This window comes from Daphnia magna, linkage group LG5 (genome assembly GCF_020631705.1).
Source record: "Daphnia magna isolate NIES linkage group LG5, ASM2063170v1.1, whole genome shotgun sequence".
NCBI classification, from domain to species: Eukaryota; Metazoa; Arthropoda; class Branchiopoda; order Diplostraca; family Daphniidae; genus Daphnia; species Daphnia magna.
In genome coordinates, this window is record NC_059186.1 from 7,192,759 (window position 1) to 7,217,806 (window position 25,048).

Genomic DNA, 25,048 nt, shown 5'->3' on the forward strand with positions numbered 1-25,048 from the left:
TTCTACTGTCAGCAACCCTTCTATCGTCCGGAAAAAAAATTAACCATAAAGAATTCTAATGTCGGTTGCTAGAGTTCTACTGTCGGGCATTTGATATTTTATAAAAATCGTTGGAGTTCTGTTGTCGGGCATTGGAGTGCTGTTGTCGGACAGAAGAGTTCTATTGTCTCATGCTATTTGTTATTTTTAATTTTTTTTTTTGTGGGGTTCTAATGTCTTTGGAGTTCTATTGTACATGGAGTTCTACTGTCGGATTTATCAACAATTTTTTAATATATTTTTAAAAGTGGGGTTCTAATGTCTTTGGAGTTCTACTGTCGGATTTACCAACAATTTTAAAAAATATTTTTAAAAGTGAGGTTCTAATGTCTTGGAGTTCTACTGTTTTTGGAGTTCTACTGTCTCTACTGTCAGCAACCCACAAGGGATAGGCCGTTAAAAGGAGAGTTGCTACCCTCCCCTTTACACCATCGTCAATTCGTCACCATGGTTGTAGGGATTTCGGTGTCTGACTTGGACCTGGCAACGTCCCCGGCGGAACAATCTTACTCCATAGCCCTGCAGAGATGTCCTTTTTTGGATGGTGTTTGGGCGTGTAAAAATTTAACTAGAAAGTGGAAAACAGTGACGAAAGATACACATATTCAAAAAGTTTATATCAAACGTGTTAGTTTCTTATCAATTACATTGGTCCATACTGGGAACTCTTCGAAATGTCTAAAGTGAGAAAAATCATAGATGAAGCCAAAGAATCAAAAAATCCTGAGCTAGATTTAGTGGACAAGGGTATTTCTTCCTTCGACGAAATACCTAGTATCCGTAAGTTAATATCTATTAAACGAATACTATCGAGTAATACTGATTTTTCTTAAATAGTTACCATGTTCAACTTGACTCGAATTACACTGACACACAACCGTATCTCAGTGGTCACCCCAGCATTAGCAAATCTGACAAATCTTGAAATTCTGAACTTGTTTAATAATCAAGTTGAAGAACTCCCAACATCCTTATCCTCTATGCCTAAACTTAGGATTTTAAATCTAGGGTGAGGTTGCAAGCAATTGAATAGCTGAAAAGAAACATTGCATTAAAGAAAAAACATATTTTCAGTATGAACAAGCTGAGTGCTCTTCCTCGAGGGTTTGGAGCGTTTCCTGTATTAGAGGTTTTGGATTTGACCTATAACAACTTGAATGAGAATAGTTTACCTGGCAATTTTTTTATGATTGGTAATTCTTAATTCTTTTTTTGTTTTTGTTGTTTGTTTTTAAACATTTAATCAACTTCCCACAGAAACATTAAGAGCTCTATACTTGGGTGATAATGATTTTGAAAGCATCCCATCAGAAATTGGCCACCTAAAAAACTTGCAAATTGTTAGTAATCTTTGAAATAATTGCTACAGAATTGTTTATTAATTACTTACTATGCAGCTTGTGCTACGAGATAATGATATAGTTGAGCTCCCTAAAGAAATTGGTGAACTAGCCAGGCTGAGAGAACTGCATATTCAAGGAAATCGCTTGTCTGTTTTACCACCAGAACTAGGTATGAAGGATATTGAGTGCTTATATTTTCAGACTTATGTTGTTATATTTGCTTATATTGTTAACCCATCTTTTATTTATTTCAGGTAACTTGGACCTCACCAGTAACAAATCAGTTATTAGAATGGAAAACAATCCATGGGTTGCACCAATTGCAGATCAATTGCAAGTCGGCATCTCCCATGTCGTTGATTATCTTCGGTCAGAAACGTACAAATTGTGAGTATCAGCAATTCAGAATTTAGGTTTAAGCGATAGTTTTCTACGAAAGATTTGCAGGACGATAATAGCCTGTAGCTTGGCAGCCCTTTCTTTTGTCACAAAATTCAACAAACATCCATATTGAAAGTCTATCCTTGGGGTTTTTAGTGTTCATGGTCGGCACGCAGTGACGCAAGCCCCGAATCGTGTTTCAGAAAAGCGAGATCGAAGCGTTTCAGTCGCTTAAATACAAGAAAAACGTCTTGTTGAAGGCATTGTTTTATATTATATCTGTTTCATTCTAATTCTGCCTGCGCTAGAAATTGATAAAATTCGAAAAAAAGCTTGCTATTAATTTGTTTCTTATACTAGCTAATGCTATTTGACGATGTGAAAGAATATGATTGGATGAACGTTAATGCTCGTATATAGATAGTTGTGTTGTCCTCGTTAATACTTCTAATACTGGTTTGAATGTCGCACAAACCAAAACTGCCTTTATTGAGCCAGTGCTTGTAGCGTCCCCTTTTTATTTTTCTGTTTTGTACTGATTCTTACCTTTATTATTCCAGTGTCTATGGACGTCATGTTTCGGCCAACGCTCCTGCCCCACCACGACTCAGCGAAAGAACAAAGAAGAGCTCGAAACCCAAACCCTAACCCTAGCTTTTAGCTTTAAGCATTATCGCTTCAAGGACGTGTTTCATCAGTCGCCAATTCTCTTTTTGCAAACTGAATTTCTATTTTCCGACGGCATAATCAAACAACTAATTCTTTATTTCTTCACCTTGTTATTTGTAACGTGCCAATCGCCTTCCATTCTTTGAATGGTATCCGTCTAATCATGTCATTTGTTTTTTACAAGTTTGCTAACGTTGTCTTCCACTTTTGCGCATTTCCCATCTGTCTCCTTCATAAGCTCGCGAATTTATTGAATAATCTTGTGTTAGATGAACATTGTTCCCTAATAAATAGTCTATCAAAGTAAACATATGAGAGAGAAAAGGAATAAATCTACCAAATTGTCTAGTTTTTAACAACACAAACTGTATTCATTCTTCTTATATACAGGCATGTCCATAAAACATCAATTTCTCTTTACAATGTATAAGTGGAGCGTGACCGTAACTGCAAACCAGCATGTTTCTGTTATCTTTCATTTTTTTGTAGGATACAAAAAGGAAAAGCGGTACAAGACACACACACAATCTGTCCGACGTTTAAAAAAAAAATCCAAAAGTGACACAAAAAAAAAACAGAAATTTTTATAGTAAGGTGGGTGTTGGCAGTCGTATGAAAGCACATCCCCACAAATTTTATAGTGCATGATGCGCCCCAATACCAATAGGTTTTCTATTCGTGACTTGATATCACGCATCTTGAAACAAAAAGGCAATGCGGACCTCCATGACAGTTGACGAGATGAACTCATTACTTTCAAAGGAGCAAATGAGGGAGACCAGTAAAGTTGCGCAAAAAATGTTCAAGATCCGTTTGGCGGTGGCAAAGTGGGACGACGATCGGAAAATTCTCGACGATATTCTCGATCTTTACTACCGCGCCAATCAGCATAGCCACTACTTGGCACCCCACGGGGGTAGTTAGGAGGCGGATCAAAATCGTTATAATGGGAACCGCTGTAAGAGCCAGCAGCCGGCCCATTTGGGTAACCTCTTTTATCTACGGCTGGTGGTCGGTAATCCCTTTCTCGGTGATCCCTTGGATCGCGATCCGATCGAGCAAATGCTGAAGCTCCTACGCCGGAGACATGTGAACGACTGTATCCATCCCGCCTATGTTACAGTAACAATATTCTGGTAACTTTAATGGGTAACAAATTCACTCGGTTGATGGAATACAAACCTATCGGTAGTGTATCGCTCTTCACGAGGTACTCCCATCCAACGGTCCCGTTCCCTATCACGATCTCTACTATCAGCATGTGGGTTGTAATTTGTCGCCCCAAGTAGAGGGGGCGGAGGTGGACGACTGTAGGCGCCAACAACAGGAGGTCGATCTCTTTCACGGTCTCGTCCTCGCTCTCTATCACGGTCCCGCCTATGAAACGGAAAAGACGACAATAGAATTCCAGTGCCGAGAAGCGTATGCGAACGCTCACATTTACCTATCTCGTTCACGCTCACTATCGGAAGCAAATTGTTCTCTTCTATCTGTCGGAGAAAGAGTTGGCCCTCTACCACGTTCACGCTCGTGGTCATTGGTTTTGTCGGTCCAGCTATCGACAATGGTCGCACCATTATAAGGTCTTTTATTTGGCAAATGTGGCTGCGCCTCTTCTGCTTCGTGGCGTCGTTTGTTTGGAATGTTGTAACTCGAGGTACGATTCTGCCAACAAACAAAGAAAAACCATAAGTTTGACGCACAGTTATACTTAGTATTAAACGATAACCATTACCTCTTCTTTCACTCTAGACTTATCCTTATTTTTATCTTTTGTTCGGCCCTCCTTATCTCTAGTCTTGGTGGTCTTCTCGCCCTCTTCATTCCCTTTCTCTTGCTTCTTGGTGGCATTACGGTAAAGCTTGAATAATTTTTTGGCGTCAAATTCAGTAAACTTGGATACGAAGTACCAAAGGTTGCTGAAAAGAAAAACGAGAAATGTTGAGCCACCCTCGCAATTAAAAATGTAATGTCACTGAGTGTGTTTTGAAATCTGGTAATATTTACTTGCGCCAAACCCGGTTACGCTCGGGATCCTGGATGGCCGCCAGGCACTTGTCGATGTGTTCACCAATGTGCAGAAGGCACTGTTGAGTATGTTGAACCTGCTCTACATCCGACATACTTTGAGGGGGGTTGTCCAATGCCTTCAATGATTTTTTCACCGGTCGCATCTTTTCCTTGCACTAGTGAATCGTAAAAAAATAAAAATCAACATGGACGTAAAGGAAAGGTGAAAGCCAAGCACTGTACCTCATTGAAAATCGAAGGATCTAATTCACCGATAATTTCAACAGCCCGAGGGACGCTATTAGCTGTGAAATGCATCGGTCCAGCATCTTTTTTCTTAACCTTTTTGTCTTTTTTGGCAACAGAATCCTTCTTGCGACCTTCTTTCACATCAGTAATCAGACGGCAAGGGGGCACAAGACGTTCATCTTCTGTGCGAGCTTCAACGTGTGAATCCTCGTCCTCGGTTTTGACTTTTCCTCCTTTAGGTGCTTTTGATGCGGAAGGACGTCGGGTCGAGTTACTCGGCGATGGGCTGTTGAGAGTGAAGTCATCACCCGAACTGATATCCTCCGTTTCGCCGATCAATGACTTTGAGACGGGCTTGGCTTTACGTTGCCGCTTCGGTTTGGTTGGTTTACCCAATTGCTGGGCATCGTAGAGTTTCGCCATCACTTTGAGAAGATAATCGGCGCGGTTTTGTAAGTGTTTTGCTTGTGGTTTTGCATCCTGTCCATCCGGAAGAATTTTTTCTGATAACCCGGAATTCGGATCCATTTTCATTGCTTCCCAAGATCCCATACCATATTCATAAATAGCACACAGTAGACGAGAATCGTCGTCATTAGCCCAATCGATATCCCAATGTGGGTCCCTGAGTCTGAAAAAAAAAATCATGCAACATTAATTATACATAACTAGTGATGCGTCTCTTAATAGCGACTTACTTGGTTGGTAAATACCAGCGTTTCCTCTCTTCTACATTGGCAGGTAATAATTTAGAAAGCGGTTCCAGCTCCTGAAGAGATGTCATTATTGTTTTGGCGTTGACCGACACGTTCGATATCTTCAGAGACGGACCCCGTTCACGCTTTTTCCTGCCACCAGGCGTCATGCCATCATCCGCTACTTCTGCTGGCGTGTCCTTGCCCGATTTCTGTGACTCAAGGGCCTCCTGACACCGTGCAAGAATGAGCTCACCAAGCTTTTTGAGGTCACTAAGTGGCTTCTCCTGCAATTCAGCATCACCCGCAACAGCTTCAAGTCTATCGAGTGGTGAGGCGAATTTGCGGAAACTCTTCAGGAAGCGACGAATCTCGGCATCGCTAAAGCCTTTAACACTCTCGCGGCCGTTGACTCTGGGTCGACCTCGCTTTCGAGGCCTGTCCTCTCCATCTGATCCTTCTTCACTGGCTTCTGACTCTTCCTCCTGCTGGTTCCTGCGAGATCTACCTTCTTCCAGCGCACTTTTTCCTGCGCGTTCCAATGAAATTAGCAAACGTGAAATTCCAAATTCAAACACCTAACTTACCATCAGCTCCTTGTTGTTGTCCACGACCTCGACGAGGTGGTAAGTACAAGTCGGCCATTTCTTTTTCACGTTGCTCTTGATCGATTTTCTTCCGAACATTCTCTGGGATAATTTCGTCCCAAGCCCGGTTTTCGTCGTCATTGTCTGTTGGTTTATGTCGCGTTGGGTTCATGGAAACCGGCTCTTCCTCGTCAATCGTGAAACTGGCAACTTTGAAAGCCGAAAGAAGCTCGTCACCCATTTGCGGTGCTGGTTCATCACGCGTTTCAGCTCGCCGAAGAATTTCGTCAATATCACAGGCAGGTTCGTCTTCACCATCTTCGTCATCTTTAAACAGTTCTTCAGCGCCAAACTTGAGAATGGCATTCAGCTCCTCTTTGTTAAAAGGTGTCGAGTTTGACGGATTGTTAGTCTTACGGTCAAGGACCGTGCGACCGGTGGTGTCCATCCGCTGGATCACCAAGTGATCGAGTACCATTTTTCGCTTGGCCCTCTCTACGATGTCTTCTTCAACTGACGCTTTAGTCACAAGTCGATAGATATTGACTTGGTTCTTTTGGCCGATACGGTGAGCTCGTGCTTGAGCCTAGTTAAGAAGAGTGATAATCCATGATTATGATGTCATTCTAAGCACAAACGAGAATCAAATTCAAACCTGCAAATCGTTCTGAGGATTCCAATCCGAATCGAAGATGATGACGGTGTCAGCGGTGGCCAAATTAATGCCGAGACCTCCGGCGCGAGTTGACAACAAGAAACAGAAATCTTGCGATCCTTCAGCATTGAAGTGCTCCATTGCCTTGCGTCTTAATTCACCCTTTATACCACCATCTAGTCGCTGGAAAGGGAAATGGCGTAGTTGCAGATATTCTGCTATCAAGTCCAGCATCCGCACCATCTGTGAAAAGATTAGCACGCGGTGGCCTGTCTCTCTTAGACGGACCAATAGTTTGTCTAGGAGCACCAGTTTTCCCGAACCACGGATCAATTGCTAAATGTACAGAGAATCGATTTCTAGGTTAGTGATAAATGTAAAATAAATTATCAGGGAAATCAACCTGCAATTGTTCAGTAGCACTGGCTCCATAGCGTCGTTCATTTTCTTGGGGCTTTGTCAGAAAGGCGTGATTGCAACACTTTTTCAATTCCATGACGATATTGACAAATGTACTGGCCGAACCTTTGTTTCCTTTTCGTAATGCTGTATAGTTTTTCGTTAATATCCATTTGTAATATTGCTTCTGAAGCGAAGACATGTCTACGCGGAGAATTTGTTCGACCTAAACATATCATAAAGAGTAACACGTTTGAACTTAAGCACAAGTTTGAATTCAAAATGGTATAATACTTTAGCTGGAAGAGATTTTTCTACGTCTTTTTTCACTCGACGAAGAATATATGGCTCAAGCTGTTTATGTAATCGGGAATATCCTTTTTGCTCGGCGTTACCATGCTCTTCTTCGAACAATTCCCAGGTGGGGAACCTATCCCGTAAAGAAAGGATTAATCATTGTACACTGTCACGAAAAAGACATAAAAGTATACACTAGATTCTTACTTATCAGGCATAATGAAATGAAGCAAGGCCCATAATTCTTTGAGGCTGTTTTGTAGCGGAGTGCCAGTAATAAGGAGTCGATGGTTGGTATCGAATTCTTTGAGCGATTTGTAAAGAAGAGAGTCCTCGTTTTTCAGTCGATGAGCCTCATCTACCATAAGGCATGCCCAACTGACAGCACCCAAAAAAGATTTATCTTTTAGAAGGATTTCATAGGTAGTCAACAGCGCGTTGAACTTAAGTCGCTTGTTTCCAGGATGACACCATTCATACTGCCTCAGCTGCATGACATGAAGACACATTAGACAAATTCTGTAGCATTTTCCTGACAGCACAGGATTGGAAAGAATAACACATGAAAACATACCAAGTCTCTTGATGTCATATCTCCGATATAGGTGACAACGTTGATGTTGGGTGCCCACTGAGCAAACTCTTTTTGCCAGGCGGCCATGGTAGACAAAGGCACAACAACCAGAAAGGGCCCATAGAGTTGCTGGGCATGAAAGAGGTAGTTTAAAAAGCTGATAGTTTGGATCGTTTTGCCTAGACCCATTTCATCAGCCAAAATCACAGAGTTCTCCTTGCACCAGGCATGTACCATCCAGTTAAGCCCGTTTAACTGGTAGTCTCGCAGAATGCAGGCCTGACATAAAAAACATAGAATCAGTCACTATTTTTGAAATTAATCAAGAGAACTGGAGAGCCTTACAGCATCACCACCAATGAAATCTGGCTGTTCTTTGAGCGGTGTAAATTTGGGGCGAAATTTTAGGGCACGACAAAGTTTGCTGGGAGTTCGTTTAGAATCCTCTCGTTCGCGAAATTCTCGTATTTTGGTTTGATACTTCTTCACAATAAGAGCACCGTCTTCCCAAGTAGCATCGGAATACGGTAAGCTCTCCCATTTAATAAAATAATCTGGATGCTCGCTTTCAGCCTTACGATTTTCAGCTAGATGAACAAATACATCATTTGATCAGTTAACTAACACTAAAAGAATGCGAGTTATCCAAATTACCAATAATTCTTTCTACCGCCATGTAGCTCGATAGTAACTCCTGTTGAAGTTCTTGCTGGCATTCATAGTACTCTACATCTTCTGGTGAAGCTCGGGCTTTCCACACGCGAATTTCATCGTCACGTTTCAAGTAGTTCTCCAATTTTTTCAATCCTTTAACCTGAAATGCGTACGACTTGATGTTTATCGCGGCAAGTAGCGGGCAGGATCGGCCACAGCGTCAGAGGGTGGGGGGTAGGAACACCGACATAAGCCATACGTAAAGCCAACGAGAGAGGCATAAGCCACAAACACCCAGGGAGTGCACACCCAATGAAGAATCAAAGCAAAGCAAACAAACAAACAAAAAATAGACAAAGTGCAGGATATGATTAATGTGCCATGGGCGGACATGGTTTAAGGTAGATAGCAATGAACGCGTGGACAGAAGACGTGGAAGAAGGTGAACGAATAGGTTTGATTTAGGAGAAGGAAGCTAAAATTTTAACCCGACGAGATTTTACCGAGCAATAAGTATACACGTAGCCAATAAGACAATGTACCTTTTGGTCACGCAGGGTTTGCTCTGACTCCCACGTATTGTGAATATGGGACCACCCAAGCCATTTAATGAGAAATTGCTGCTCTGCCTTGTCTGGTTCGCGAATTGGGCAAAAATTGGCGTTCGGATCGCCATTCTCTTCTATTGTGTAGACAGTAGTTGGTGGCCCAGTTGCTATGATCAAAATCATTTAATTAAACTATTAGAGTAAAAATAATAAGACAAAAATAATAATCAACCTCCTTTACGACCCATTCGTGTATCGATAATGCGTTCAATAGTCTCCGCATTTTCGGACTCGACAGCAGCTGCGACAGCTTCTTGACCCCATTCCACTTCCACCAGATCTTCCGAACCTGTTTCCTCCGCAGAATTTTCTTTATAGCTGACAGAAGCTCCTTGGCGTCGAGTGGACGGTCTACTAAATAAAAATTACATTTGTTTTTCTTTGGTTTCTGCTTTTACGTCACAAAAACTTGGGTCTGAGATTCAACTTTTTCACGTTTAAGAAATATTAGTTTCATAATTTTAGGGAAGAACGTAGAACATTTCGTACTGTCTAGGCACAATTTCTCACTATTCAATTAGAAAAGTGAATTGAATATTTTGATATGCGATATTAGGTAGATTTTTCGAAGTATCTGAATCAATGTAAGTACAATTTGCAATAAAACATAAAGTAAAGTCCTAGTTCCTATGTTCTTTCATTGTAGGGATTATGGAAAATAACCTTCGTGAATCGTCGTCGCTGTTGCTCGATTCATCTCCTGACGATTGTGTATATTTCGAACGTTGGGGTTTCCGCGCTGCTGTACGTGACAAAGGAGCTATTTGTCGGCGGCTAGCAGCCACGATTGCGTTAGGTTTATGGGCCACACGCTGGCCAGCCTGGACAGGTCGATGTTGCGTAGGAGAAGCCGTTTCCTCGTCTTCGTCATTGGAAGAACTACTGTCGCTCAAATGATAGCCTTTTGTGTTGTTGGCTATAGAAGTAGCCCGTCGAGGCTGAACTTTTCCAGATGATGGCGATGGATGTTTTTTGCTCTTGGGTGGCGAAGAATCGGCTTCCGACTCGCTGGCAGAGCTAGAAGAACCCGAATCTGATCCACTTGAAGAGGCAAATAGACGATAAATGTAAAGGAGAAATAACTTAAAATTTTAACCAGATGAAAATCAAACCTGCTGTTGGAGGATGCTGAGGACTCTGACCCAGAGTTTTCCGACGGCGAATCTTCGTTTGAGTCATCCGATAGCTAAAAAGGCAATATTTAATTAATAAATGGTTGTTATAACGATGGATATATCTCGTGTATTACGCAGTTTGCACACAAAGCCGTCCTAGGTAAAATTTAAATAACACTGCCTACTGAATTGGTGAATTTTGCTGATGGTCGAAAATGGCAGAATGCAAACTTTGAACTAAAATTGCTCAAATGGGTCCAAGCCAATTGGCGAAGTTTTACTAACCACCAGACGAGTTTTGCAAAGGAGAAACATGATACACTGTAACTAGTGTGGCACACAATCCTTTTAACTAAAGATCTTCATCTCAACTGGATGGTCTGAATGAACAACTAGAACCAAACCGACACCCGAAAAACCCTCCAAAACTTGCAACCTTGAATCGAGACAAAGGGTCACCTTCCGAGTTGAATCGACTTTCGAACACGTATCGATAATCCCAATGAAAAACGGTACGACAACATTTGCACATGTAACAAAGATGACAGTTCACAAGCATCTTCATTCACATAATATTTGGTGCTATCGACACACTTAAGGCACTGAGAGCGTCTTGAAAGGTAAATTAAATTTCACACTGTTGTCTAGCATAAAATAGGATCATATAATTCTTGATAAAAATATGGAGTAAAAGTGTGCTGACACAACAAAACAATAATTTAAAACAACGACAATCAACAGCTTGTCATTGGAAAACGATATCACGTACCTTTGGCATTTTTTAAATCGGCAGGTATGCACTTCACGATTGAAATTGTTCACAAAAAAGTCGGCGATTAAACTGAACAAGAAGATCAAAACAAATTAATGTCTTAAAGATGTCGAAGGCCCCACAAACAAATGGTATTTGAATCAGAGGCTACCAGAGGAACACGCCTGGCCCGTACCTATAGGGCAGCCATTTTGAGGCAGCTGCTGTTCAATGGAGCCGAATGCCAGACAAAAAGTGGTAGGGAAAAAAATCGTTTCTTTTAACAAACGAATGTTGATTAAAACAGTTGAATCAAAAATGCGATTCCTAGCAATTAATGGCTCACTAAGGATTGCATGGCACGTGTGCAGTAACCTCTGTACGGACTAACAGACAGGCCAATCTGAGGAGCGAAACTCTCCACTAGCTTTGACTGCGACGCCATTATCAACAATTTTTTTTTTTGTTCCGTTCCTCAGTTGCCAAACTGTAGAAATCTAACCTAGTACTTTGTAGTAAAAAATATTTAATAAAAGAAATTGAAAACTGTTGCCGAATAAAAATTAAAAATGCAAAGTAGAGATGAATCACTTAAGGTTGGGTGGCACTCGGCGATCTTCATAAAAAACTACTTAATTAACATAAAACTTAACACATTACGCGGCAATGAGGATGAAGAAGTACCTAATGAAATGAATTAGCTAGGCAAATAATATGCTCTTGAAATAGAAGTAATGAATGAAACATGTATTCAGAAGTGAACAGAACTTTGCAACCAAGTCTTCTACCCTCACATATTACATTCAACAATGACTAGTTACTAGTGAAACATTTACACTTAAAGATGTTAAAGAGAACTATTGAGGTGTGTGAAGGAATCAAGACTGGAAATCAAGCCGAGTAATCTGGAAAGCTATAGCATTGTCGATTCGTCTTGAATGGGGTCTATTACTTATACGAGGCAAATACATCATTTAATTAGCGAATGGCTTTGTGTGGCGCTAACTGGCCAGGCAAAACAAGACGCGTTCAAATAAATGAAGAAAGGATAACGGTCATCATCGATATGATACGACTCTTCACATGGTTGTCTCAGGACAGTTAAGTAAGACGGTGGCAATGTGGATAAATGTAGAGCTTACAGCTTTCTCCGTTTCTTCGGACGGGGATGTGCAGACCAAGGCACTGGTGTCCGGTCCGTGATGGATACTACATTCATGCCAGCCATTGTTAATCCTTTAATAGCGGCCTGCAAGGAATGTTATTGTTAATTGTATTTAAAATTCAAAAATCCAATAGGTGACTATGTAACTAAAATATAATTTTAAATCCGGAGAATAACGTTAGAAAAATGTAACGTACACTATTCAATCACAAATAAACCATTTCAAGTTTGCTAACTTTCCTATTGCATATCTATGAGACTTATTTTCTCTTCTTAATAACATCATTTGTTTGTTATGTAACAATAAATGTTTACATAAGTATATCAAAGCGATAATTCATCTATCCAGATGAGTACTGTATGGTAATTTCATGGCCTTTTCGTTGAACATCACTAAAATCTAACGTAAGGATATATTTCTAAGCTATGTCAAAGCTACATAACTACTATATTGATATGCACTAAATCTAGTGCATAGATTAAAAAGTAGTATCTAGTACAAAGCTTAAAACCAATTTTCCTTATGACTGTGTCTGGTAAAGGAAATTCGAAAAAAGTCGCGGCATCTAGCTGTGCCAATAAATACACAATTGTATCATTATCCAGCATGTGCAGAAAAACAACCAACCCAAGGCACAGCTAAATAAATTAAAAAGTATAAAAATTACCTTCCCTTATCTGTCCCATCTTTTACAATTTAACATTGGAATAATTCCACCAACTTAACTTTTAACCTTAAAACTGATTAACGTGTCCAAAATCGCAAAGACTGAAAAGATAAAAAGAAATTCAAGCTTACCATTCTTCCTGGGCCAAGGCCACTGACAGTTACACGAACAGTTTTCATCCCAAGGCCAACACCCCTCTGTAAAGTTCCAGAAATCATTACTGCACAGCACAATTTAAATCCATAATAGGATGCAACATCATACTGTAGCAAGTGTGATGGCCGTAGCTTGAGCAGCTATGTTGGTTCCCTCGCGTGTGTTTTTAAAGCCTTCTCTGCCACAACTATGAATGGTCTGTACAACACCTGTTTCCATAATGATTAAAACAAAGTAAATAAAAATCCTTTTTCAACTTTATACTCAAGATTCTTACCAGCAGCATTTGTCAGCGTGATGATTGTGTTGTTGGGAGTGGCTGTAATGTTACAGATAGGAAGATCTGCAAAACGTATCCCATCAAATAGTTGATTAGGAGTTCCTTCATCAGGAAATAGGTCCCTCTGTCTTTGATGAAAAAATCATCTAAATTATTCAATAAAATTGATCAATGTATGATTTATCCAGATAAATTAGAAAGCTATAAGGCCAATGAGTTTTGGATAGAGAAGCAATTAATTTAATTTGGCCATTGCAAGGAGATATTTACGACTAAGAATAGTTGCTTGAATTCACCCCAAAAATGGCAAAACATAATTTTGAAGCTTTATGAATTGATGCCTAAAAGTGTTGTAAAGAGACAACTATCAGTTCAATTATCTAACAATCTCTACATTTTACAGGGAAATCTAAAGCTCAGTCTGTTAGCCTTTTCAGTTAACCTAATTCTGGTTCGTTACAAGTAAAATGGCGAAAAAAAAGCGTCTTATACTTACTCGTCATAGGTCACATCTTGCATATTTTCGCCCTGGGTTCCTTCATCCAGTTTCGGCATGGAAGCAACCATTTGTGCGCGAGAAAGATCATCTTTCTTGCAACGACTAACACAGGTCTGAAAATGGCGTCGGGCGTGGCCGACAGTGCTTTTTCCATTGTCGAGATCGAGCCGATTTTTCAACCACAATTTATCAGAGTGCGAAGAAAGGCAAGGTACCGAGATTCTGTTAGAGATGATCCTTGTGCCGAGTACGTTCGATTGACGCAAAACAGAGCTCGGAAGCGTCCAAAACGCTCGCCGAGCGAAAATTTTTAGCGCCATGCACTGCAAAGAACGTCCGATCTGAGTGAAAAAACTACGGTGAAGAGAAAGATGGTGGACTTCCAGGCAATTGCAGTAAGGAGCAGACGCGACGGGAAAAAAAAGTTTTTCGAGGAAGAAGTCGGAACTAACCACTGTTGCCTCTTTTATAAAAACAAGGTTTTCCACGTTGCCATGTTTTTCTTCCATCTGTCCGCTTCTGTCGTTCTCGCTCGGAATCGGAAATTAGGGAATTCGGGATTCGGGTAAGGGAATGCCGTAAAGCCCACACGTAAACCTTCAAAATATGAAGCAAAGTTGCAAAATCGGCATTTTATTTCAGAACTGGATTTAAACAGTTTCATTTAAAATGAAATCGGAAACTTTTTTTCAGCTTTACAAGTTCTATTTTTTTTTTTAAGTCTCTTACCACTTCCATCAAACAGTTATCTTTCTTATTCGTTTATTCCGCCAATATTCGAAGAAAAGACTGAAATAGCCAACCGAGACTACAAGTCTTGGACTGTATGCATCACAAGCCAAATCCTCATTCTTTCTTTGTAAAAAAAAAAAAAATCTATTCTCCATAACAATAAAAAGAATTTTATATCTTCTGTTTCTAGTCACATCAGATCTGTGCGTCAAATCTGTCGTCTTTGCCTTGACAGCCTTCATTCTTTTCAACAAGTTCCATAGCTACGTGGTGAGTTGCTAAGATATTTTTAATTTCATCACCCTTATAGACTAATGAGTTATCACTTACCATTTTGAGCCAATTGAATTATATTCGAGAAAGTTGGCAGGCGTTCTTGCAACAAAAACTGCTTACCGTTTGCTAAAGTGTTTAAACTTGCAACGTTTTCTCTTTTGTTTTATTTTTTATTTTTTGCTGTACCTATAGCTACTATAAATTGTATTATAACCACAAAAGAGAAACGCTCTTGCTACCAACCTTTTTTTCATTTTAATTAAGACCAGTGATAAATACTAGATCACATTTTCAGAATAGAGTTGAAATGAACCGACAGAAATGTGCTATTTGGCATGGAAATCAGTGAGTGAAAAAATACTATTGAGTTCATCTAAGTAATTCTTGTGAATATACACATCATTGCGAGTGTTTCGAAGGTCAATAAAAGCCGTAATAAAAGCAAATTTTTTGTCGTCTTTAAAAATTAAACGGTCTTTTCGAAAATCTGTTAGAGAAACTCGAAGAAATTACATTGAGCCAAGGTAGTGGTTTATTATCTTCAAATGTAAATTCGTTCTTTATCGCGTAAAGACAATTTGGTAGGGGCCATATATTTGTCAACATTAGATCACAATGAGGCAGCTAAAAAGTATGTGAGAGGACAATGTAGGATGGCAAAGTAGACGACACGAAAATATTGCAACCAAATGGTTTGGTTGAAAAAAAAAAATAAACGTGAAGTACATCATTTCTTGTAATTTTGCTCGTTTTCGGTGTCGTTATTTTATTGGAAAATTCCTTTGAATCCTTTCCCTTTAAGGAAGGAAAATCGCGAATTGTTGCCGGCCGCTTCAGGTCGACTATTGCTGCCACCGTCCTTGCCAGCGCTTGATGATGAGCTGGACTGCCCATTCTTATTATGATGTATCACTCCCGGTGAGCGCAAACGACGCGAACGATCTGCCGCACGACGACGGTGTAAACAAAAACAAGGAGATAAATTAGTCATATTTATCGTCAGCGGTTGCAGAGGTTGTGTCGTAAAAATCCTGTCTTTCAGATGTCAAGATTCTATAAATGAACCTCGGCAGTGAACAGAGCAGCCAGATTCCTGGACCAATGCCTCTTGTGCAATCGTCGAACACGGGGGGGGTTTAAGCGTTTGCCAACAAGGGTCACCCACTCGCAAAGCCCTCCCAACCAAGATTGCAAGAAATTCCGTCGAAGCGTGAAATGTCTTGTTGAGATAGGGGCAGAGGTACGTTTATCATTGGTTCGCCAATCTTTCCCAAAGAAAGACGGAACACATATTTTTTTTTCTGGCAATGTATCAAATCCATTTCTTTTTATCGGGTTTTGCTCTCTTGAATGTGCGACGTGATTTAACCCCAATGTCAAAGGATTGTCGCCAGTATACCCATATCAATCATTTATTTTTGCGACAGGGACTGAGGTAACGAGATAGATCGATCATTGTTTTTTTTGTTTTTTAACAGAGAATGTGGGAGAAAAAAAAACGACTACAAGAAAAAGAACTAAACTGAGACCGCGAAGCAGATTCACACGGATCTGCAATATTTGCAATAGGAATCGTCACTTACCAATATGGGTGAGGAAACTGTTGCCGCTTTTGCTTTCGTCATTGGCGATGTATAAACTGCGGATAGGCATGTAGCGCTCCTGCTCGCGAATCACTTCTACTTGGCAAAATAAGATGATATAGTTATATTAAAACGGAATACACCGTACAAAAATGAAATGCCTACCGCGAATGGCTTCGTGGAAAACACGCTCAACAGAGTTAAATTCTTCGGCCGCTGAAGTTTCGAAAAAGGCTGCGTTATAAAAATGGGCAAGACTGGAACCCTCCGCTTTACTGACCGTCCTGACATGAAGGAAGAAAATATAATTTTAACCAATTCCTTTTTTCTTTTTGTTGTTGTGATATTTGTAATGGTTCAAATTCGTTTTCTCGCCAGAGGACAGAGGACTGAGTAACTGTAGCCTACGCAGAAGCATAATAGACGTGTGTTGTCATTGAAATTGCTTTTGGCACGCTATTGGCTCAAGTTCAAGAAACGTGCAACAGCTGGCTACATTCAAAAAGCTTCATTACGATAAGCTTTTTGGCCATCGTGACTCTGGACGTTAGGTAGTTATTCGCTTTTGGAAGACAAACTGGTTCCATCCCCAAGGATGTTGACACTATCATTAATGAATGTAGACTACTCTCGCAAAATACGGTGTACAAGATTTGCTCTTTCAAGAACTATTAGACTTAGACTATGCAATGCGGAGTAATTCACTAATGATAGTCTCGTGACTGCACTGACGAATCACGCTTTCTTTAGCTTGGACTTTTTCGTCCGAAACGTGTGCACATTTTTCAATAGAAAACAGAGCCTACGTAACTCACCTATAGCGCTCTAGGTCCACCTTGTTCCCAATGAGGATCAACGGAGCATCCTGTGGGTGGCAAGAGATTTTTTGTTGTTGAAGACACAAGGGGAGAAAAATAAATAAAACAAAATAACGGTAAACTATTGCCACATACGTAAGTGGTGGTGAGTCTTAAATGTTGACTAATTCCGTCCAGATATCTCTGTGCTGTTTCGAAACTGCTCCGCTATGTTTTTGAAAATGTCAACAACCTTTCCGTTAATTATTTTGTATGCACACACGATGGTATCAAATTAAATGTTGGTACACACCTGCGTGATGCTGTATATTACCTGTATTGAAAGAGAGCAAGAAATCCATGAGAAAGTTTAAATATAGGCTACGAAAACCCCAAGCTAAAAATTCTAAACTAACCAGGTAGCCGTCAGCCCATTTTAAGTAACGCTCGGGATCTTTGCCTTCTTTGTCGCATGTGTCCATAATGCGCACCAGAATTTCCTGATTGTCCACATGCTCCGGCTTTGAATAAGTGTCCTCTTTCCGTCAAAATATATTTGATTGCGAAAATAATCTGGTCATAAAATTTATCTCGTCTTCAACAATACAGATTATCTTTAGGCTTAATGGCAATAAAAAAAAACCTAAAGCAAAAATAACATCCATGCTATAGAAAAGCACAACTGAAGCACACGTTTTCACAAAGGTGTATGGGGATTAAGATGGTACTGGTACCTACCTAGTTCTGGGTCATATTCATTGATGAACCGTCGGGTGATATACTTTACGGTCAGAGCTGTTTGAACAACATAAAACGATTATTATTGTTGACAAATGGTCGGCCAGAATGGCGAAGGAGGGCTTGAATAGACGCGCTTAAAAGCGAACATTAAACGTGGAAAGACAACATACAGATAGACACAGAAAAAGTGAGACGACTCGGCTAATGCACGTGAACTCTACACTATATTTAGAAGAAAAAACAAATAAATAAAATAGCCGCCGCACAGCGCATCAGATGCATCGAATTTGGTTTGTTATTACGGACGTGGTTATTGCGCTTATATCGTCTTGGCTCAGCTTTCCGTTCTCTTAGTGCTCCTTGCATTCGAGCTGCATGTGTAGCATTATGGCGAAAATAGTGTGCCAGTATTGATTACTATACTAGGTAGAATGTAATTGGACCTGATTTGCCGCTGCCGAGCTCTCCTATTAAAGCCAAATTAACTTCGTTTGTTCCTTGAGATCCGCTTCTATTACGCATCATGAGCAGATTCCGCTTGGAGATTGAGGATTGGATGGTGCTCATGACTACGATGCGTAAGTATCACCGCTAACGTATTTATATACGGTGTCAAAATATCACAGTGATGCTGAGTGGGGGCGAGGATGAATTGTAAATGAAGGTCTCCTTCCAGAAATCAATAACTGCGATGGATACCTTTTTTTTTTTTCTTGTTGATTTATTGGCTACTGGCACTGGCAATAATATTGTAACAAGTCAAATTTTTCAAACAATGGCAATGGCACTCCATGGGAGGGCAATGCACAGAGAGCGATGTCTATTTGCGTTCTGTATCCTTGCTGTTTCCACTTATAACTGTCCAGCACAGAGGAAAACGACGAAGAGATGTCACCCAAGTCGAACGTTAACTTTATGTATGAGAAACCGAAAACCATTGCCCTTCCTTGTGTCTACGGCGCAAGCGCGCAAAGTATTCCATAGGTTATATTTAAAACGACGATCTTCCTATAGCTTTCAACGACGTTGCCAAGGGGCGTGTTCAGTTACAGATTTAGTTCTATGTAACCATGCCAACGCGGGCAACATATTAAATAATTCATTCGTCTGTTCACAATTCATGGGATGGAAACCTATGAACGATTTCGAAAGCTCCTTTGTAAACCACGCAATAACAAACACAAAAATTGGTTCAATTTCCAATTTCATTGTCGCAATACGTAGAAGAAAATTGCATTTCACATGTACCATTTCCTTCCTCGTGAAAATAATCATTTTAAAACATTTAGGGAGCTTTATTACGTGTTGTTAATGTAGGGGAGACCATATGTGACGCTATCGACAGCCTTAACGTTTCGGTAGCTTAGTAAAAGAAAAATGTTTTTCTTCTAGAACTTTGGTAGTTGGGAACGCTGACGAGCTTCATACAGTGAGTTACGCTGTTCAGCTGTTGCTGAGGTACTTCAAGTAAGACGTGAAAAATGCTGAAACTTGTTTCGGTGACTTTTGCGAGCAAAAAACTATTTTATTTCAACCCTGGCAAATGGGCTTTTTCCGTTTCTAAGCAGATACATTTTTGCCGCCGGCCGGAAGTAATAGATAAACGTTAACCCGGAATCCAGCTTGAGACATTATTGCCAGTCGTAATGATCGACATAACTAACAGCTTTCTAGTTCTTTTCATGCAAGCTAAAAGGCTTGCATGAAATGGAGTCCGACGAAGACAGCGGCTCCTAGAAAACCATTCCAAAGCGTGAATGTAATGTTTAAAAAGTTGACTTTATAGGTTGCAGTTTTCATGACGAGGCTCGTTACCGCTGAGTGCAAAGTGAAAAGTCACTTTGTAAATTCGCGTTATTACAAGATCTTATCGGAGCTCTCATTTCATCCACGAGCATGAATGATTCTTTAAAGCAAATTAGGAATTCCAAGGGGAAGACGATTAATCAAACGTCGAAAATCTTTTGGGGAGAGTAGAATCCCTCGTTCAGTTGTTCTTGCATTCTCTGTTAAGTCAAATGTGTTAAATAGCAACCCTATATAGGCATCTAATTCTAACTGCTGGCTTGCTGGTAGAGCTCGGCACCGTTTTGCTTTTACCCGGCTTACCCACGGATCGCCGCCAACAAGTCGATTTTGGGCGATCCGGGGTAGACTATCGATATTTAAAAAAAAAATACATGATACGCACAGTTGGTAGCAGCACTCGTAAGGAGGCAATGGGAAAGCATTATTTTTGCAAATGAGCCACTGAACTCGGTGTTCAATTTCGATTCAACTCCTATTCAATGGTGAAAAAAATCTGCGATTAAGACAGATAAATTTGATTTCACTGAGCAGCTACCATACGGTAGACTTTCTTGTAGGCCAGATAGATTGCTGCGATAGCAAATAACGGTCGCGATTGCTTCTTCGTCAGTGCCACACTGTGATTACTTTATGAAGGGCATCGGCGTCGAATCAGCATCCGCTTTTGCATCAAAGTGCATCGAAGATTGTTCCAGGACACACGGATATGTGTGTGTCAATTTCGTTGTAAGTTGAGGTTAAATGATTTGGCAAACAAGTCCAATTCAAGGAAGTATTCCGTTCGATTGGTTGGGCTTGAGTTTCCTCAGGGGTGTTGTAGTCACGTCCTACCATGAGTCGGCAGAACGCACAGGTGTAGAATCTCTGAAAACATTCAAAGACAAATAATCAGGTCAGCATAGGAACAAGATACTGAAATAGGTCGCTAAGCATGTCGATTCAGAACGTTTTTCATTTCTATTATAAAAAACCTATTATCTTTCACGATTAATTTACGCTTTTTGTCTGATCATATACGGGTCAGTCGAATGTTTTTACAACTTTGAAAGCGTGCGCGAATTAGCAATACGAACGTAGAGGAAATCAAGTGTGAACGCACAAAGAATTCGAACGCAAAGAAGAGGATTCTGCTACTCGATAGCACTTTCTGACGGCAAAAGCATAACGTGCTCATGTTCAAAAATATTTCAATCCGCCAAACAACCAAAGGAGTAACCAGGAAGAAAATTTGAGCTCGGATTGTAAATGAGCTCGAATTGCACTCAAGGGAAGTGCATGCTCAATTGCATTATTCACGCCCACAAAGTGAGAAAAGGTGACGGCCTGAAACCGATGGCGTGAACACGATCTTCATTTACGCCTTGAGGCCTTTTGAAGGATATTTTTTCTATTTTGATTGCCAAAAGTAATTTTTTTGAAGCAAAAAATTATTATGTTGTAAAATGTACACACTCAACTATGTGACAAAAATGACACTCAAGGCTTTACTAAATGGATAGTAACATTACTTGTTTCTAATATACGAACAGAAGGTGTTGTGTTAGTTACTTGAGTGTCAGCAGAACGAGCGGGGGTAGAATCAATGTATAAAATTCAAGACTAATAATTAGATCAGGTAAATTACAAACATGATACTATATGCATGATTGCTGCGAGGGGTTGGCAACTCCACAGAATCTCGTACACCCTGGCCAGAATCTTGTCAGAATCCAACATAATCTTGTTGATAATTTCAGAATCGTCAGACTCTCGCAGAATCACCAGAATCGTCTAGAATCTTCCAGAATCATTAAGAATCACGAAAAATGAGCATAGAATCTGCAGAATCTTACGAAATCTTGCTCGCTTATAAATTTAATTTCTTATAAAAAATTCCAAATCTTCCATTATTCGAGTTCATTAACGAAAGTAGATAAGAAATGCTAAAAAACGAGGAAAATGTGGATAACGTTAGTCTCTCCGTTTTCCCTCCTCCGCTAGGCGGCGCATACTTTCTGTCATCTGCTCCATAGAGAAAGGAGAATTTCATGAAGCTCTTAGCTAGATTTAAATACGAAGCAATGAAAAATGTCAAATTCTGCAATAAAAGATGTGTTTTCGATCCTAGAATCTTTTGGAGCCGAACTGTCCCCACATTTGGTCCATATTTTGAAAATATGTGGCTACAACTCTATTCGAGCCATATGTAAAATTACAATTGACGAAATAAAGTCGATTGAAACCTTCATTCGAGAACTCTTTTCGGATAAAAGCCAAGTAGACGACTCGTGTATTAAGGATGAAAAGGTTTCCAAGTTTGGGCCTTTGTTTTGGAACAACCCAGACAAATTCACTTTCACACTTGGGAACATTGATTCTATCCAGGCTGCAGTTGTTGTTTGTATAAAAATTTCCGATGGAGAAACACTGCCAATAAGGAAACTTCCTCAAGCCACTATCTTTGAATCAAAACCAAAAATGTCTCCCCGTAGAAATACTGCTTTGAATCAGATAAAGAATGCAAAAACAATACTCAATACTGATGCAACATCATCACAGACTGAGACTGAGCCATCACAGCTGAAAAATTTGCCGAAGAAGAGGAAGTCAGTCTTGTCACTCATTAGTGCTTGGGTTGAAAAGCACAAAGAAGTCAACTTTGTTTCATCTAATTGGTCTTTCAACGAAAAAAAGTGTGTTGTCACCTGTGGTCAATGCAAGTCAGATATTGGCATATCGGCGAACAAAGAAAGTGGACAATAGACCAGTTTCGGATGCTGCGTTGCAAAATTTAAAAAAATCCAGGGGGGTTTCGATTGCAGGGGGAGATAGGAAAAAAGGGGGTTTTTGATTTATTTACCCTAGTAATACTTTTCCAATTCAGGAAATGTTCTAGAATACTACACTTTAAGACATTCTGCGTCTTTTCCAGTCTTTATAAATAATTAATCATCCCTAGTTTATCCATTATCCCCATATCCACATTTGAATCACCTATGTTTACATATTTTCTTGACACTAGAAACGCAAAAAATACTAAACAGCATCCCTAGCCTTTTACTTGAATTAATTTTCATGGATAAACTAGGGATGATGAACATTGGATGCTCCACCAGCAGCAAATGGGATTCTCGGATTATACGACGGAAAATCAAACTGGAAAATGCTGCCTCAGATGAGCCTAGTTGATCAATTGCTTCGAAATACATTGTGATATCAGTTTGGTTCTCATCTGAGGCAGCATTTTCAAGTTTGATTTTCCGTCGTATAATCCGAGAATCCCATTTGCTGCTGGTGGAGCCAGACGGACGAGCCCCACCATCACTTAAAAATCCTTATCAGAACTTCTTTGAGAGGCCTTTATTGTTGACCTCTTCTTTTTGGGTGGACTCGGCGTTTCAATATTGTCTAAACAGGTAAAGAAAGAAAGAATAAACTAAAAATAATAAAGTACAAACTGCTTAAGTTATGTTTAATTAACGCGTACCTGCCGTACTATCACTAGGAGAGTCTGAAATAGAGTTTTTTTCTGCTCGAGTTGAGGATTTCTTTGGTGGCGTCCTGATTTCCACGTTATCTCCTGGGTTTATTTCTTCAACATCACTTCCTTCTGATGTATTCTCGGATGACTTGTCTTCAGTTATCACTACAGTTGGTTTTTCAGAGGTACTAGGCTGGCCCAAAAAACTCTCCATGAGACGTTTACTGCCTGAACCGAGCAGGCCTGGACTTATTTGTTCCTTTGTTTTCTTATGTAGTGTCTAAATGAATAAAATATGAAAACGCCGAAACACCATGATAATATTAGTAGACTGTTTTACGCTATAATTACCAAGATATGGCGAGTCTTATTAGAAATTCTCCATAGACCAGTATCGGATGCTGCGTTTCAAAATTTTAAAAAATCCAGGGGGGTTTCGATTGCAGGGGGAGATAGGAAAAAAGGGGGGTTTTGATTTATTTACCCTAGTAATACTTTTCCAATTCAGGAAATGTTCTGTTTCGGGTAACAAGATCGGGTAACAAGATATGACCTTCCCTGTTTAAAAAAATTCTCCTTAATTAAATATTGATATTACACTATAGCCATTAACATAGAATATTAACGAAAGAGTTCTTTATGTAACGGAATAATTGTATTATGTACATAATGATTCCTTACATACGAAATAAATATCTATAAATAGGGCATGGTGCCATAAGACGCTATAGAAATTAGGGGCAGTGTTCGTTTATTTGTTGACCAGCATGCTGGTCAACAAATCCTATTAGAAAAAAAATTAAAAAATTAGTACCCTATAGCTTGTTATTTTGTCAGCAAAACTGTAAAATTTAATTGCTTTGCTGACATATTTGAGCCCGATTTCCCGGTCCGCGCTAGGTACCCGCCGCCGTAAGACTCAATGTAAAAAAGTCCAAAACAAGGCCCGCGTTCGGACACTTTTTGCGGGTACTGTATATGCTCTTATCCGAACATCTTCGTGCTTTATGTGACAAAAACCGGAGCTTGCAAGCGATCCTTAATAATTCATCCCCATATGAAGAAGCCGAACCACTTTTGAAAAAAATGTTGCAGCAGTCCGTGTCGCAGAGTAAGAAAAAATCGAATGGATACAGATACATGGACCAGGCTTTAAATAACTTCTGCCTCAACACCTACATTCTCGGAGGAAGACGGCTTTATGAAATTTTCCATGCCAATTTTAAAGGAGTGTTCCCTTCTCCTCGGACGATGGGTGAGAGACTTGCCAAACATCAAACCTTTATTCCAGAAGGTGATACGCAATTGCTTGAGTTTTTAGGAGCATTGTTAACAATATTTGTTTCTAATAGGTGTTGTAAACGTAGAAGGACTAAAAGAATACTTGACTTTACATAACTTGCCAATGATGGTTTCCTTGAGTGAGGATGCTACAGCTGCTGTGGGGAAAAGACAGTACAACAGTACGACTAACTCGATTTATGGATTTAGCCTCCCGTTGCAGCCTAATGGTCTCCCTAACTGGAAAGATTCCGTGATAAACAGTGCCCTTGATGCAGTTCGTATGTTTTCAACATACAAAAGGGCGACTGTGTTAATCGTTGTTATGGCCCAGCCGATGGGAGACGGCATTCCCCCGATACGGATTTGCTCATTTGGTAGTGATAATACCTTTAAGACGACAGACGTTAAACACAGGCTCCAAACAATTGTGTCCCTCTTGAAGACAGAGGAAATTATTGTGCTAACTTAGAGTGCCGATGGCGACTCAAGGGTAAAAATTAACTAGCTAATTGATGCAACATATGGATAATTGAATATTATTTTTTTCCAGGAATTGAAAGCAATGAGAGAAA

At 40.0% G+C, this 25,048-nt stretch overlaps 5 protein-coding genes and 1 long non-coding RNA gene across 12 annotated transcripts; 3 read left to right on the top strand and 3 right to left on the bottom strand.

Moving 5' to 3' along the window:
* The first annotated feature begins 492 nt into the window (after positions 1-492).
* On the top strand, positions 493-2,740 carry LOC116922267 (ras suppressor protein 1). Of its 2 annotated transcripts, XM_032928648.2 has the most exons (8): positions 493-819; positions 877-1,048; positions 1,114-1,232; positions 1,297-1,379; positions 1,437-1,551; positions 1,637-1,769; positions 1,920-2,023; positions 2,324-2,375. In XM_032928648.2, the coding sequence occupies exons 1-7, from the start codon at positions 714-716 to the stop codon at positions 1,996-1,998; spliced, it is 807 nt and encodes a 268-aa protein (XP_032784539.1). In that variant the 5' UTR covers positions 493-713; the 3' UTR covers positions 1,999-2,023; positions 2,324-2,375. The 2 variants fall into 2 exon arrangements, with proteins under 2 accessions (XP_032784539.1, XP_032784538.1); XM_032928647.2 differs by lacking the exon at positions 1,920-2,023 and having other exon boundaries at positions 495-819; positions 2,324-2,740.
* A 38-nt stretch (positions 2,741-2,778) lies between these two features.
* LOC116922265 (chromodomain-helicase-DNA-binding protein 1) lies at positions 2,779-11,180 on the bottom strand. Of its 2 annotated transcripts, none has more exons than XM_032928644.2 (20): positions 11,045-11,180; positions 10,273-10,346; positions 9,824-10,201; positions 9,333-9,514; positions 9,095-9,267; positions 8,553-8,712; positions 8,244-8,485; positions 7,899-8,177; positions 7,532-7,812; positions 7,322-7,457; positions 7,032-7,253; positions 6,629-6,964; positions 5,974-6,559; positions 5,390-5,915; positions 4,686-5,322; positions 4,440-4,618; positions 4,168-4,351; positions 3,877-4,097; positions 3,615-3,809; positions 2,779-3,544 (listed from the first exon to the last, which is right to left on the bottom strand). In XM_032928644.2, exons 1-20 carry the CDS (start codon positions 11,051-11,053, stop codon positions 3,235-3,237), a joined length of 5,310 nt encoding a protein of 1,769 aa, XP_032784535.2. In that variant the 5' UTR covers positions 11,054-11,180; the 3' UTR covers positions 2,779-3,234. The 2 variants fall into 2 exon arrangements, with proteins under 2 accessions (XP_032784535.2, XP_032784533.2); XM_032928642.2 differs by having other exon boundaries at positions 8,553-8,727.
* Positions 10,650-11,574, top strand: LOC116922269. Its single transcript, XR_004393931.2, has 2 exons — positions 10,650-10,895; positions 11,069-11,574. It is a non-coding gene; the product is annotated as an uncharacterized LOC116922269 (long non-coding RNA).
* Positions 11,575-11,758: 184 nt separating this feature from the next.
* On the bottom strand, positions 11,759-14,220 carry LOC116922268 (28S ribosomal protein S11, mitochondrial). Its single transcript, XM_032928649.2, has 5 exons — positions 13,792-14,220; positions 13,293-13,423; positions 13,124-13,224; positions 12,991-13,056; positions 11,759-12,275 (listed from the first exon to the last, which is right to left on the bottom strand). The coding sequence occupies exons 1-5, from the start codon at positions 14,112-14,114 to the stop codon at positions 12,165-12,167; spliced, it is 732 nt and encodes a 243-aa protein (XP_032784540.2). The 5' UTR covers positions 14,115-14,220; the 3' UTR covers positions 11,759-12,164.
* A 1,096-nt stretch (positions 14,221-15,316) lies between these two features.
* Positions 15,317-22,451, bottom strand: LOC116922266 (ras-like protein family member 12). Of its 5 annotated transcripts, none has more exons than XM_045173441.1 (11): positions 22,245-22,450; positions 21,955-22,170; positions 18,367-20,596; positions 17,921-17,977; positions 17,599-17,720; positions 17,496-17,516; positions 17,339-17,410; positions 17,201-17,250; positions 16,551-16,669; positions 16,386-16,481; positions 15,317-15,744 (listed from the first exon to the last, which is right to left on the bottom strand). In XM_045173441.1, the coding sequence occupies exons 3-11, from the start codon at positions 18,488-18,490 to the stop codon at positions 15,569-15,571; spliced, it is 837 nt and encodes a 278-aa protein (XP_045029376.1). In that variant the 5' UTR covers positions 18,491-20,596; positions 21,955-22,170; positions 22,245-22,450; the 3' UTR covers positions 15,317-15,568. The 5 variants fall into 5 exon arrangements, with proteins under 5 accessions (XP_045029376.1, XP_045029378.1, XP_032784537.1 ...); XM_045173443.1 differs by having other exon boundaries at positions 18,367-18,554; positions 18,623-20,596; positions 21,955-22,450; XM_032928646.2 differs by having other exon boundaries at positions 21,955-22,450.
* Positions 22,452-24,170: 1,719 nt separating this feature from the next.
* Positions 24,171-24,945, top strand: LOC123472648. The gene is made up of 2 exons (XM_045174526.1): positions 24,171-24,486; positions 24,545-24,945. The coding sequence occupies exons 1-2, from the start codon at positions 24,171-24,173 to the stop codon at positions 24,943-24,945; spliced, it is 717 nt and encodes a 238-aa protein (XP_045030461.1).
* Positions 24,946-25,048: the final 103 nt, after the last annotated feature.

Excerpts from the sequence above, each read along its gene's own strand:
- LOC116922267 (XM_032928647.2), top strand. The coding sequence starts at position 714 with ATGTCTAAAGTGAGAAAAATCATAGATGAAGCCAAAGAATCAAAAAAT. Across the intron at positions 820-876 it reads CGACGAAATACCTAGTATCC|TTACCATGTTCAACTTGACT; the intron begins GTAAGTTAATAT and ends TTTCTTAAATAG. Across the intron at positions 1,552-1,636 it reads TGTTTTACCACCAGAACTAG|GTAACTTGGACCTCACCAGT; the intron begins GTATGAAGGATA and ends TATTTATTTCAG.
- LOC116922265 (XM_032928642.2), bottom strand. Across the intron at positions 9,268-9,332 it reads ACGAATGGGTCGTAAAGGAG|CAACTGGGCCACCAACTACT; the intron begins GTTGATTATTAT and ends TTTTGATCATAG. Across the intron at positions 5,916-5,973 it reads ACAACAACAAGGAGCTGATG|GAAAAAGTGCGCTGGAAGAA; the intron begins GTAAGTTAGGTG and ends TGGAACGCGCAG.
- LOC116922268 (XM_032928649.2), bottom strand. The coding sequence starts at position 14,114 with ATGGCGCTAAAAATTTTCGCTCGGCGAGCGTTTTGGACGCTTCCGAGC. Across the intron at positions 13,424-13,791 it reads CAAGATGTGACCTATGACGA|ACAGAGGGACCTATTTCCTG; the intron begins GTAAGTATAAGA and ends TTTTCATCAAAG. Across the intron at positions 13,225-13,292 it reads CACGCTGACAAATGCTGCTG|GTGTTGTACAGACCATTCAT; the intron begins GTAAGAATCTTG and ends TTATGGAAACAG.
- LOC116922266 (XM_045173441.1), bottom strand. The coding sequence starts at position 18,490 with ATGAGCACCATCCAATCCTCAATCTCCAAGCGGAATCTGCTCATGATG. Across the intron at positions 17,978-18,366 it reads GCTCGGCAGCGGCAAATCAG|CTCTGACCGTAAAGTATATC; the intron begins GTCCAATTACAT and ends TTGTTCAAACAG. Across the intron at positions 16,670-17,200 it reads GTGGACCTAGAGCGCTATAG|GACGGTCAGTAAAGCGGAGG; the intron begins GTGAGTTACGTA and ends CCTTCATGTCAG.
- LOC123472648 (XM_045174526.1), top strand. The coding sequence starts at position 24,171 with ATGCTCTTATCCGAACATCTTCGTGCTTTATGTGACAAAAACCGGAGC. Across the intron at positions 24,487-24,544 it reads TCAAACCTTTATTCCAGAAG|GTGTTGTAAACGTAGAAGGA; the intron begins GTGATACGCAAT and ends TGTTTCTAATAG.